The 14,631-nt window shown below is 37.8% G+C and overlaps 1 protein-coding gene across 3 annotated transcripts in view; it reads left to right on the forward strand.

The window, feature by feature from the left end:
* KIAA1958 (KIAA1958 ortholog) overlaps window positions 1–6,705 on the forward strand; it is a 183,395-nt gene extending 176,690 nt beyond the window's left edge. The window contains exon 4 of one of the 3 annotated variants that reach the window (XM_012641150.1): window positions 5,495–6,705. In XM_012641150.1, the coding sequence (XP_012496604.1) occupies window positions 5,495–6,301 (807 nt within the window). In that variant the 3' untranslated portion in view covers window positions 6,302–6,705. The remainder of the gene's footprint in view (window positions 1–5,494) is intronic. The other 2 variants (XM_012641149.1, XM_012641151.1) reach the window with 2 other exon arrangements.
* Window positions 6,706–14,631: the final 7,926 nt, after the last annotated feature.

Genomic DNA, 14,631 nt, shown 5'->3' on the forward strand with positions numbered 1-14,631 from the left:
AGAAGTAAAGAGAATGAATTCATAACAGCAATAACAAAAACTACCCACAAAGAAAAGCTCAGGCCCAGATGGCTTCCCTGGTGAATACCAGTCCTTCACAAAGTCTTCTAAAAAAAAAAAAGAGGAGGAAGGAATTCTTCCCAATTCATCATATGAGGCCAGTATTACCCGGATACCAAAACCAGACAAAGACATTACAAGAAAACCACAGACCAATACCAATTATGAATATACACACAAAAATCCTCAGTAAAACACTAACAAATTGAATCCAGTACATATAAAAAGAATTATACACCATGATCAAGTGGGCTTCATCCTAGAAATATAAAGTTGGTTTAACACCTAAAAATCAATTAATGTAATATATCATATTAATAGGATAAAGGACAAAAGGATGAAGCCTCATAATCATGTCAATAGGAGTAGAAAATGTATTTGAGAAAATTCAACACCCCTTCATGATAAACAAAAAAACTCAACAAACTAGAAATAGGAAGGATCTCTCTCAACCTGATAGGAGACATCTATGAAAAATCTACAGCTAACATCATACTTAGTGGTAAAAGACTGAATGCTTTCCCCCTTAGATCAGGAATAAGACAAGAATGTTTGCTCTCGCCATTTCTATTGAACATTGTGCTGTAGGTTCAAGCCAGGGCGATTAGGCAATAGGATGAAATAGGCTTCCAGAATGGAAAAGAAATAAACTATCTCTTTTTGCAAATGGCATGATTGTGTATATAGAAAATCCTAAAGAAACCACTAGAAAATGATTAGAAATAATAAATGAGTTCAGCAAGGTTGCAAGATCAATATACAAAAATTAGTTGTGTTTTTAGAGTAGCAATCAGCAACCCAAAAATAAAATTAAGAAAATAATTCAATTTACAATAGCATCAAAAAGAATAAAATATTTAGAATTAAATTTAACAAAAAAAGTTCCAGATTATACATTGCAAACAAGATTATTACAAAGAAGAGTTTGAAGCATTTCCCAAAAAGCAACTCTTGGTTTTACTTGTCTTATCACCTGTCTCTTGCAAATGTCAAAGATTGATATATAGTTCTAGAACTTTAGAATTTGCCAAGCAAGTCAGTTTTTTTCTTATTTTATTCTTTCCTACCTGGGGTCATCAGTCCCATAACCAATTTCTTGCTTCTCTTTGGTCATTTTTACATCAAGGAAGCCAAGTTTCTAATCCATGGTGAATCTTGTTGGGGTAAATCAATTCAGAGTGGTTAATGAAGGAAAATGGTTTCTTGCAACATCTTATTAACCGACTAAATACCTTTGTAACTTGGAGGAGTAATCAGCAACCAAAACTGGGTCTGAGAAAACAAAAGAGGCAGCCAACACAGGCCAGAATGAACTGTTTCTTGTGTGCAAACGATATAAATTTTGTGACTTAACATTTCTCCAGGAGTTGCTTTTGTGGTCATTTCACTTTGAAACTTCTGGTATTCTGTGGAAATTAAGAAAAATGTTCTGTATCCTAAGTTGGCTTGGTTCTCCTGACACCAAGGTTAATTTCTTGATTTAACCCATCATTATCAATTCACTGGGTGTCAGTTATATATTTCTGGCCTTCTGGTGTGTGTTGAAGCCCCAGTCATGAATGGGATATAGTTCTTGCCTTTAAGGAGCTTTCAGTCCACTCTGAGAGATAGACATATAAATAGATAACATACTGTACAATATGGAAAGGACCATAATAAAAATTCAAACTAAGCGCCTTGGGATTCCCAGGTGAGAGAGTAACTTTGCTTAGGGAAGCTGGAGAAGCTTTTATACAGAAGGCAGAATTTGAGCTAATTTTGGAAGAATGAATCAAGATTTTCCAAACAGAGAAGGTTAGAAGTAAAGCATTCTGGACAGAAGAACTAGTAGCATGTGCAAAGACTTAGAAGCATGAAAGGGCCTTTTGGTTTCTGGGAATGGCAAAAAGTTCAATGAGGCTAGAAAATAGAGTACAAAGAGAGCAAAAGATCAGGCTAGAGAAATAAGGTGTGTACCAGTTATCTATTGCTTCGTAACCACCCAAAAACTTAGTAACTTAAAGCAACACTCATTTGCTTGTGATTTGCTGTGTTAGCATTTTGGGCTGAGCTCAACTGAGAATTTCTTCTATGGGCCTCACTTGAGGTACTCTTATGGGTACAGTCTTCTAGATATTAGATGGGAGACAACTTGTCCCCATATTGCCATTATCTAACTGGGCTTCCTCACATGGCAACACCATGCACTAAGACCAGGAAGAACCTATAATATGAAAGCAGAACCCCTTGAGGCCTACGCTTGGAATTCACACACTTACTTCTGACATATTCTGTTGGTCAAAATAAGTCATGTGGCCAGGACAGTTTCAAGGGGTAGAAAAACAGATCCCACTTCTTGATGGGAGAAGCAGCAAAGTCACATTGCCAAGGGGCACGTGCACAGTGAGGGAAATTGTTGTAGCTGTCTTTGCAAACAGTCTACCACGGGGTGGAAGCAGATCGTGAAGACTTGCATACAACATAAACAGTTTAGAATGTATCCCAGGGACAACAGAAAGCTATCAGAAGTTTGTTTTTTGGTTTTTCATTTATAGCACTAAGTTTAAAAATAAGATTTTCTCCTCAGCACCCCTTATTTAGGATTCATTCCTCTCCTACAATCCACATGGTTATTGTGGAAGCCATCATACTGGCAGAATGGACTACCTTTTGGTGAGTTGTTTGAATTAGGAGTGAGCCAATTGGAATCCTTCTTTTGGATTGTTTTTCTACTGAAAATGAGAGTTGGACTCTTGCTAAAAACCTGAAGCTTTAAGATGTAAACCTTGGGGGAGTATTAGGTAACTATGTTTGCAGCTGTATGAAAAAAGCCAGTCTGTACAGAGAAGCAGAGATGAGAAATAGAGAGTCCTGATGGCCTTGGAGTCCACTAAGTCTGACATCCCTCTCTGCCTAGGCTTGTTCAAGTTTAGTCTATCTCTTGCAACCAAAGGAGTCCCAACTAATATAAAAAGAGGTTAATACCTGCAAGTGGGGAGTTGCAAGTGACAACATAAAAATCCAGAGTCAGCTGAGTTTGAGTATAATGGTTATTGGGAAATTATTTTAACTGGTTATTGCTGGTATATAAGAAAGCTGTTCTTATATTTTGTGTACAACCACCCTACTCTGATAGCTTTTCAGCTGAATCTTTTGGAGTTTCCTAGACCAACAATCAGATTATCAGAAAACAATTGTATTTTGTATTTTCTTTCCTATTATATAGGAAAGAAATTTCTTTTTCTTGTCTTATATGGTTGGCTATGCTCTCCAGAACAGTGTTTTATATATATAATAACAATGATATTCAGTATGCTTATCATGTTCCTGACTTTATAAGAAAGATTCAAATGTTTTCATTGTGGATATAATTTTTATAGTTCTTGCCTGTACAATACTCTTCATCATAGTAAGAGGATCTTTTTTCTTCTAATCTAAATTTAATTTGTATTTTTAAAATTTTGAAATGGCTGTCATATTTTTTCAAATATTTTTTCAGTATCAAGTTCATATTACTTTTCTTCTAAATGTATGAATGTCAATTATATTAAAATATTTATTTATTAAGATCAAATAATTTTTATACTCTACAATAATCCCCACTTGTTTTGATTCAGTATTGCTATACTGCCATCCTGAATTTTAGCTGATGATACAGGCATTCCCTGTTTTGCAAGGTCCCATGTGAACTGGAACTTGTGCATAATACCTTGCTTCGCATGGTATTAATGTGCACAAATTTTATTTAATATAGTGAAATACAAAATGAAAATTGTCTCTATATTATTTGGGAAAGTTTACATTTATATTCATATACTTTGGTTTTGGTGCAATGTTGGTCAAATTTGCATTAGAAAAAAATGTCTTTTTCCTATGCCCTAAAACTGTTTAAATACAAAAGAAAAGCTGAATTGACTCCATAAAGCCATCTCTTTAGGAACAACATACATCTTTGACAATTATTTCACTCTTTTCTCTTGTTTATGCTAGTCAGATCTTCTACCTCTTATTGAACCAACTTTGGTAATTCATATTTTGCTAGAAAATTATTCAGGTTATCTAGATTTTTAAATTAACACTCATAAATTATATGATTTTTTATATTACTTAATCTCTTCCTTTTCTATAGTCTTTCTTATTCCTAATATTGTTTAAATGTATACATACCTTCTTTCCTTCCTTTTCTCTCTTTTTCTGAAGTTACACCTGCTAGAAGTTTGTCAACTCTATATGTATTTTCAAAGATTACATATTTTTATCTACCCCAAATTATATCTTTTCTAGTCTATTAAATATTTTTATTGATTCATTCTACTATTTTTTAATTTGGTTTACTTTTTCTAGCTTTTTGAATTTAATAATCAGTTTGCTTATTCTGAATAAAGTTTTCTAACAAACTCATTCAAGACTATGATGTTATTGAAATATATTTTGCAATATCTCACACATTTTGATATGTAATGTTTTCCCTTTGGCCAATTCTTAATCTCGAATTCAGCTTTTATTTTTCTCTTTGACTTGGGGCTATTAGAAGAATGAATGTTACCTGTTCAGTTTTTACTCAATAAAAATTTTTTTCACCGAGACTTTTTTATTGTCCTAGAATGTATATTCAGCCTGAACAGACTGTGAGCAAGGTCTAGTTTGCTCTTTGTAGCTCCGTCTTGAAAATAAAGCTTTCTTAACAAGCCAAGCTTCTTTCTCTTCCTGCCATACCGAAATAAGGAGCTCTGTCAGTATAGTCATTAAGTGTTTCATTTCTTTTTAACAAATAATTGACATTGAAAACCTATGGGTCATTAAGCCAGAGATATTTCAGGACCTATTCAGATAAATTTAAGTGACAAATCAAGGAGCGTTAACTTGCCATGCACAGTGGAGACGTTAGTTGTCTTTCCCTGGAGCACTGTTTAGTAACAGCAGGACCAAACAGTGTGTGCATATGTCAAGGAAATAAATGCTGAAGTGATTCAGAGTTTAAGTTTAGTTCAGGAATCCTTCAGAGAGTATGGTTGGATTTTATTGAAGGGGAGGGAAGCAAATGATTTGCAAGCAAAGAAAAGGCCTTCCAAAGAGGAACAGTGAAAATTACAAAAGGCCAAAAATAATATATGTGTGTGTGTGTGTGTTTGTGTGTGTGTGTTCATTACTATTTGCAAACCCTTTCACAGTCCACTACTTTAAGCATTACAACAATCCTTTGAGAAGATATTGGTGATTATGTCCTGTTTTGCAAATTGAAGCATAGAGGTTTAAGAGATCAGGTGGAGCAAGTGTGGAAGATCTTCCAGCTTGAAATTTGCTGTTCTTTCCCCTAAATCATGCTAAGGGGTCAACTCTTTAGAGGCCACAACATGTCCACAATACAGCCCCAGGTGAGGATAGGAGAAGAAAGGAGGGGTCTGGCTAGGCGGGTGTCCTCAAGTATGTAACCTCAGTGTTTGTCTCATTTGAGATCCCTGCAGTGAAGTTGAACGAGCTGCTCGAGAACTTTTATGTCACCGTTAAGAAGAGTGACGGCTCAGACTTCCTGGCCACCTCACTCCATGCCATTCGCCGAGGCCTGGACCGCATCCTGAAGAATGCAGGTGTGGGCTTTTCCATCACCAGCAGCACCTTCAGCTCTTCCACCAAGAAACTCAAGGAAAAGCTGTGGGTGCTGAGTAAGGCAGGCATGTCGGGTGCCCGTTCGCGCAACATCGTCTACTTCTCCATTTCTGATGAGGAGGAGATGTGGCAGGCAGGGTGTCTGGGGGATGACAGCCCTATCACCCTCTTGTCCACTGTGGTCAAGTACAACAGCCAGTACCTGAACATGCGGACACTGCAGGAGCACGCAGATCTGATGTATGGTGACATCGAGCTGCTCAAAGACCCACAAAACCAGCCCTACTTTGCCCGGACAGACAGTGTCAAGCGGGAGAGTCGGAGTGGTTCCACCCGAGTGTGTCATGGGAAAATCTACCACGAGCATTCCAGGGGACACAAACAGTGCCCTTACTGCCTCCTCTACAAGTACATGTACATCCATCGGCCACCCACCCAAATGGAGGCCAAGTCCCCCTTCTACCTTACTGCCAGGAAGGAGGCTGCAGACATGGGCAGTGTGTGGTATGAGGAGCAGAGGATGGGACTGCGGTCTCTTCGGGGAATTGTCCCAAACTTAGCCAAGAAGGTCAAGCTGGAAAACTGTGAGAACTTTACTTTCGTCTCGTTTACTCAGGTCTCCAGGAGGCTTGGCTCCCACAGCTGCTGCCAGTGAGCCCAGCCCGGGTGCAGCCCCCTGCCCTGCTCATCCTCTTAGGCCAGAGCTCCCCCAGGCAGCCAGGGCCGGAGTCAGCAGTCACCGGAGCTCTGAGAGGCAGGGGCTGACTGAGCAGGACTTCACTGTCAGGGTGGTCTCCATCAGTGTGGCCCATCAGTGTGGCCCGCTAGTCCTTTGACTTTGGGTTTGTTTTTTAAATGAAAGTAGGTGAGTCTGAATAATTCAGATGTTTTATCCAAATATGTGTCACCTTTGTTAACTTTTAGAATCTAACACAATGTGTAATTGCTACATACAAGAGTGAGGAAATTCATTTTATCTAGTGCCTTTTTAGCACAGGTTTTCTCAAAAAAAAAGAAAAGAAAAAAAACAAAACAAAAAAGGAAACTGTTTAAGTAGTCACTAAAAAAAACCCAGTAGCCCAGTAGCTTTAGAATGTTATGAAGACTATACACTTTGTCGAATTACACTCACAGTTAAGAACTAGAAAGAGAGAGGCAGACGTGTTAATTATCTCCAGGAGAAAAATTGCACTTGACATTCCTTTATATTTTGCTGGTGGATAACTGGGAGCAAGCAGCCTCGCTGCAGGGAAGAGCCCAGAGCTATACTTGGTCACCTGACAGGGCTGCTCCTCCAGCTCTCTGCAGTGGAAGGAACTCCATCTCAACTGTCAATGGAGACAATTTCATGAAAAAAAAAAATTAATGCACCAGAAGGGTGTTTGTGAGAACAAGGTTTCCAATGACTAGATGGTTTGTAACGTGAGAGAATTTCCAGTAGTGAAAGAAAGTGGCTTGGAAAAGCCATCTGTGATCAAAATGTGAAAACCTCCTGAAGCAGAAGTGCCTATGTTTTATTTCTCAGCACCACATGAGAGCTCTTTTCATTTGAACATTTTTTTAGCGTTTTTAATCTGTTTTTCATGTCACAGTTCTGTCAGCATATAGCACTGGATCTATTAAAACAACTAAAGGTAATTGTCAGGCTTAACCAAGAAAATCCAACAAAACAAGCTGCAATGAAAACAAATCCCAAAATACATTTATTAAAGAGCTTTGAAATATTCTTGTCAAAGCATGACTTTTTCAGCCACAATAGATGTCATCATTTTAGGTTGGCACCAATGCTTGGACATGATGATTTAGACAACCTACCAGGTAAGCAAACCCAGCATTAAGGATGTAGTTGTAAAGTCAGAGCATAATATAGATTATTAATGCAATTCAAAACCATTTCACTCAGGTAAAATTCAACCTGATCACATTATTTAAACATCAGCAGAATTTTCTAATAACTACTCTGAATGCAACAGTAAGTGAATAAGCAACCCAAAGAGTACAATTAACAATAATAATAATTCCTAGGGATCTTTATTTTGTATTTGAGGAAAAACTGCTACAACTTTATGCCATTATGTTCCTGTTTATGCTTTCTAATCCCAAATTAAAATTCCAATGCAAATTCATTTTGCAGGAGTCTTAGAATCAGTCCTATTTCTTTTTCAAAACATTATTTTAGTATTTATTTTAATTGTTTTTAAGAACATTCACTAGTCATTGAAATACGTAATACTTCCTTTACCAGAGAAGACTCAACCAATGCTGCCTTAAGGTATGATGTTGTTCCCCTTTGAGTTACTGTGCATTGACAATTTTGTTTACTAGTTGATCTTTCCTGAGTAGAGATTAATTTCGGTATATCTTCATCTGTATATAAATAGCAGGTAATATTTAATAATCAATCGTTGTTATGACTTGATATTGTATACTGTTCTGTTGTGGTTTCCTGTAGTGATTTTAGGGCTTTGATGAAAAAGAAATAGATAAAACATTAGATACAGTTTCCTTTAGTTTGCTAAACACCCAAAGGATTTTTTTGTTTGTAGAAAGCAGATGGTCATTTTCTTGTCAGTTCTGCACTTAAACTGAAATATAACCTATGTGAACTATTGGGCAGAACCTGCAGCCTAATTAAATAAAACCTCCACTTTTATTTTAGATTCAAGAAGAAATCGCCATTAGGAATCTTTTCAGATTTTAACATTTCCAGTAGTAGCAATAACTGATCCAGAGTTTGTAACCTTTCTGTTGATAGTGGCTTTTCATCAGCTGAATAACCATCTCCACTTCAGATTTGTTGCCTATCACCTATTTGATGTACTATAAATCCCCAGAGTTCTGAAGTGAATGATTACAATAAAAAAATCAGGAGGGCACATCTCCAGCGATATCTGATGGAATGAAAGAATTGTATCTCAGCATCCTAAATGCCATTCATTACATGCCTCCTTGGGAATGGGAGCAAGAAGGAAAACACTTCCATCAAGTGTTGCCATGTGCCACCCATTGTACTAGGTACTTTCTCTATTATGTATTTGTGTATATGTGTGTGTGCACATACACACACTTTAAATTTATAAGTGTTAAAGCCTGGTGAACTGCTAAAATGGCAAAGCGCCTGTCCGTGTGCATGGCCAAGGCCGTCCCTCGAGGATCTTAAGTGGAGCCAGAGTAGGTAGTTCTCTCGTTGGTGTTCTGCTAGGGCAGTTGTTTTTGGCTTCCAGTCTGCTCTAAACCTTACTTGCTGGGGGCTCCATGATCTTCTGCTCTTGGCCTAAGCCAGAGCAAGGAGAATCACAAGAGAAGGGAGAGGGGAGATGAAGAACATTTTATCTACTTGCCTTTGGGATTTTTGTGCTCTAAAATGGAAATGAATTTCAAGAATTCTCAAGTTCACCTAGGCACCAGTTGCCTCCGGGCTGTGCGTCAGGGATGGTGGTGCCGTGGGTGCTGTGCAAGGGCCCGTGGAGTCCTTTGGGTGAGCTCCTGCCCGCAGCACCTTCTGCATCTGCTCCAAAGTGAGCCCTGCTTTCTTGATACTGACTCCCCGGAATCTAGCAGGTCTCTGTGTTGGAAGTTTACTCTGGCAGAGATGATAGGTGTCAAATTGAATTAAATATAAAGGGTTTATCACAGTACTAGGCACATCATAAGCATGTGATAAATGTTGCCTATCTCAGTTTTAACTTTTGATAATAACTAGTCTGCATTATGCCACTTATTTCTTCCATTATGGAGATTTTTCTCTCCTTTAAAATGTTAAACTTGAAGAGGAAACCAAACCTGATAATCTGGTCAAGTTAACACATTTTCACCCATGAATTCTACCTCCAACATAAGCCCTGATACCTCAGATATAAGCAAAAACAAGTAAAGGAAGAAGAGAAAAGCCTTAAGAGGCTTTATGAGAAAGTTTTTCCATTGTGTAGTGTGTTTGCAAAAAAGAAATATTATGAAAGTACCTAACCAAAGCTGTGAAAAAAAATAGTCTCCTTGGTCATGTGGCATTTTTCCAATTTTCCTTGGATTTTTTTGCTGCATTAGTCTGCCCCGATAAATGGTATTTGAAGAAATGTGAAATTCTGTTACTTTGATTTTTATTTTAAGTCAACCTTATTAAAAGCATCAAGCACTATATAGTGTTCACTCTCTTGGCATGTTCACAGACAGTCATTAGGAGAATCTGGACAAAGTAATACTCATGTAAAAACCGAAGCCTCTTGCCATAATGGAAAGATTCCTAGACTAGGAGCTACTTCACTCCTCACTGGGGCAAATGCTATGTCACTTTCCTCAGCTATAAAGTGGGAGCAATGGAATGGATCATCTCCAAGGTGAACAATGTCATACTTCTGCAGTTATTCAAGGTCACATAATTAGGAAGTGGCAAAACTAGGATGCAAAATTCCTAATTCCTGAAAATCAGATAATTAATCTCCTAATTTAGTGCTTCTAACAACATGGGATGCCTTCTTTAGGAATAAGATTTTTCTTTCCTTTTTTTTTTAACAGAGAAAATTCATATTGATTTCCGTTTTCCCAAGACAAGATACCATTCTTGAATTTTCAAGTTCCACAGCTTCTGAAATTATTTTGCTACCTCTAGGCAGCAGAATATTGGTTATTTTTCTCAGCTTAGGTTAACACTAGCCACGCTGTTATTATTTAAGTAAAGTAAAAAGAATGTTTAAATATTATCCTTATCAAACATGCATCACTTTGTTGCTTTTATGAGATATGAATTGCTAAAAAATTTTGAGCTAGTAACCAGTTAGTTACCTTTAAGCATCAATGAATGCAAACAACAAAGACCTCCAAGAAGAGTTACCTCATTTTCTCTACATGATCTAAGTTAAGTCTAAGACCCATACACATAGTTAGCAACTGTTAACAGTGAGCTCTGAACAGAATACATTCAAAGTTTCAAATCTATATACACCTTTAAATGCTTTTGCCTTTGGGGTGAATTTTTAATGATCTGTGTTAAAAGAAAAGCATTCCATTGTTTAGCAATGTTCTTAAGTAAAGATCTTTGTTGCACTTTCCCATATAAATGAATCACCTTAATTAAAACAGGAGTGGGGAGGCAAACAGGATGGGGAGGGATTGGCGTGACCTACAGCTGTGTTCCCTTTCCCAGAGAGGAGGAGGCTGTGGGGGGATAATTAAACCAACATCTCTGGAAATTCCTACTTCTGAATGTGTATTCTTACATCAGAGGATTTCCCAAAACTCCTTTGAGGGAAGCCGCCCATCCTTCAGACAAAGTTTATCCATTATTTTTATGATTTTGAGTACTTCTAGTTCATTGCAGTCCAAGAAATCCAGAGATTTCCCTGTTTAGTTGTTGATCAGAATCAGATTGTTACGCTCAATTAAAGTGCTTAATTATTTATCTAAGGCAGTTCATATGGAAATTCATTATTTCGGGGAAATACTTAAGACCAAGAAAAAAAATCACTGGATAATATGGAGATACATATTAGTTCCATTACTGTTAATAGTGATTAGATAGATCTCCCTCCCCCCCCTGTTGAGATGGGAATGGGCTCCTAATTACATTATGGTCAATATAACTGATTGGATTAATTTGCGTTTAACTGTGGTTATTGTTACATCTACTGATTTGTTCAAGTAAAAGTTTCTAGAAGGTTCAGATTTGACTGACACAGTGTTAAGTGCTTTCTCAAAGCTGCCTCACGTTCTCATTTAATTTTTGCAACAGCTCTGCAAGGTCTAATTATTCCCATTTTACGTGTTGAGAAACCAGGCTCTGAGAAGTTAATTAAATTTTCCAGTGTCTCACAGAGCTAGTGAGTTGGAGTATTTAAGTTTGAACACAGGTCTTCTGACTCAAAATCCAGTACTCAGTCCGTTAGACAACACTGCCTCAGAGGTCCATTTAACCTTTTTTTTTTTTTGGAGACAGAATCCCTGTGGCCCAGGTTGGAGTGCAGTGGCCTCATCACAGCTCATTGCAATCTCAAACTCCTGGGTCAAGCGATCCTCCTGCCTCAGCCTCCTGAGTAGTTGTGACTACAGCCACACACCACCATGCCCAGCTAATTTTTCTATTTTCATACAGACCGGGTCTTGCTCTTGCTCAGGCTGGTCTGAACTCATGGCCTCAAGCAATCTTTTCGCCTCAGCTTCCCAGAGTACTAGGATTATGGGTGTGAACCACTCCCCCCATCCTAAACCATTTAACTTTATTAAAATTAAACACAGTTTCTATTTGCTTGGGAAATATTCTATTTCTTGAGCCATACTGTGTCATACCTTAATGTACTCTCTTACTAATTGATTAGTCATTCAGTATAATTTAATAGTTCTTGGAAAGCATGATGGTTTTCTATGAATGAATATGATATTTTCTGCCTACTGAGAACCTTCTGTCCAATGAGCAATTTATATTACGTGTTATCTACCTTAAAGGGCAGATGGTCATGCCAGTATATTCTAATAGAAATCAGTTGGTTTATAAACTGCACCTGTTTTGACATTGGAATCACTGCTTAAAATGTAAAGGAGTTCCTAACCTATGCCACAATTACATGATCAGGTTTTTTACTTTTGCTTTTTGATTTTGTTGCCAGAGGATTTTTACAATCTTTAAGCTAAAGCTGTGGTCTCCAACCCCTGGGCCTTGGCCTGGTACCAGTTCGTGGCCTGTTAGGAACTGGGCCAAGCATCACCACGTGAGCTCCACCTCACCCCACCCCTGCAGCCCCCTTCCAATGGTCTGTGGAAAAATTGTCTTCCATGAAGCTTAGGAACTGGGCTGTACAGCAGGAGGTGAGTGGTGGGCAAGCAAAACTTCATCTGTATGTACAGCTGCTCCCCATCACTCACATCACTGCCTGAGCTCCACCTCCCCCACCTTCCCATGGAAAAATTGTCTTCCATGACACCGGTCCCTGGTGCCAAAAAGGTTGGGGACTCTGGGCTAAAGCACTCTCATAGCAAAATATACTTAGTCATTTGTTTTCTGTTCTTTCGTTTATCAGGGCATGTTTATTTTTCTTTTTTGAGACTTAAAAAGCAATAGGTTATAGGTAACTCTGAGATCATCTAGTCATATTCCCTCATTTTACCAATAAGGAAATCAAAGCCCAGGGATAATAAAGGGCCCATCCAAGGTCAGCCAAACAATAAGTAGTAGAATTCAGGACTAGAATATAAGTCCACAACTCTTTCCTTCATATCATAGCTGGGAAGATTTGGATTTTTAAAAAGTAATTATAGAATGGCATCTAGCAAAATAGACATCTGGCTAGCAGAAGCCCCCAGTGAACTTCTCCTATCTTCCCAGAAAAACACTCATAAAGACCCAAAAGAAGGCCAGATCTCAATTCTAGAATCTAGAAGGAATTGATATAATTTAAACCCTGGCTTCACTTCATGCAACAGAGGCCCTGTGAAATTAAAACTTTGGAAGTTACTTAGTACTTGTCCTCCTCCCCAACCATGTCTGTCTCCTTACTCTGGGCCAGAGCTCCTGAGCCAGAGAAATTCTGGCTGATGCTGTTAGCCAGATGCTACACAGTGAAGAGAAAAGGTTCTATATCCCAGTCGCTCTTCTCTCCAACTCCACCTCCTCCATTCAGTCCAAGACTAAATCCTAGGGCTAAAAGGTGAGCAGAAAGTAGAGAGGGCCTGTTAGACAAATTGCTTGTTCTGAGAATATAGCCCTTTAGGTGAAGGCAGAAACAGACAATAAATGAGTAGCAGAACATACAAATATCATGATTTTTCATGTACAATGTTGGTTCAGAGATCCAGAAAACCAGACAATCGGAAGGAAAAGGATGCTACTTCAATAGAAAAGTGGTAAACTAGAAATTGTCCTTGGAAATATGCACATCACCTTACTGTGGACCTGAGATTTGACAAAAAAGGGATTCAACAAAACACTAAAGTGGACAGGGTCTGGGAAGGAAGGACCACATTTAAGGATGAGTACAGAGAAAAAGGAAAGGTATATAAAAAATGAACAGCTTCCAGAACACTCTGGAAAATAAAAATTGATATAATGCAGGAAACAAGAAAATTTTAGGATTCTCCTTGTCATAATTGAAAGAACAGAAGAATTGCTTCTATGCATTAATAGTGAGTGAGCTATCTTAAGATGGCAATGGGTTAAGAGAAAAAGGCAGTAGAACAAAGCGGAAAAGAAAATATAAAGAAGGATTTTAAGGAAGCCAGAAACACAATAGCAGATTAAAATCCACATTGGAAGCAGAAAAGAACAATATTGAAGCTTCAAAAACTCAAATCAATTATGTGAAGGACAAACTTGAGATTTTATTCCTGTTTTTTCAAAAGAAGTAAATGAATAATGGAGAAGGAGAATGGATTTGGAAGACAGAAGAGTAGCTAACATTACTGGCATTTGCTTTTCTGATGGAAAGACTCTATTGAGAAAAAAATATCAGACGATAAAAATGAAATCTTTCCTGGACAGAATGAAAATCTGTGTATATAAATTTGCATTCTAGGCCAAAAAAAAAAAAAGTGAAAGAGACCAGTACCTAAGCACCTCCTGGCAAAAATGTTAAAGTCCTAGGGAATGAAAAATCCTGCACATGTCCAGTCCAAAAGTTACAAATTGCCTATAAGGAAACACAGGAGCAGTCTGGCTTCAGACTTCTTTATAACATAACACCAAATGCCAGGAAACAATAGGGAATTTTGAAGGGAAAAATTGTGACTTTGGAATTTTATACACATTTTACATGTTAAGATATGGAATATTTTTAGTTATGACAAGCATCTAGGAAATATGCCAGCTATGTAATATTCTTATAAAGATAATAAGATGCAAGCTTGGCTTAAATAAAACAATGTTTTGCTTAGTATCATAATTTCAAGGGACTCTGGGGGATTAAATATCAGGACATTATCCACTAAAAGAAGGGAATGCATGCTTTTACATAGATAATATGGGCTAGAGGCCACGTATCTAAAAATCACTCAAAGTCCTCA

Source organism: Propithecus coquereli, unplaced genomic scaffold (assembly GCF_000956105.1).
Source record: "Propithecus coquereli isolate 6110/MARCELLA unplaced genomic scaffold, Pcoq_1.0 Scaffold163, whole genome shotgun sequence".
Classification (NCBI taxonomy): domain Eukaryota; kingdom Metazoa; phylum Chordata; class Mammalia; order Primates; family Indriidae; genus Propithecus; species Propithecus coquereli.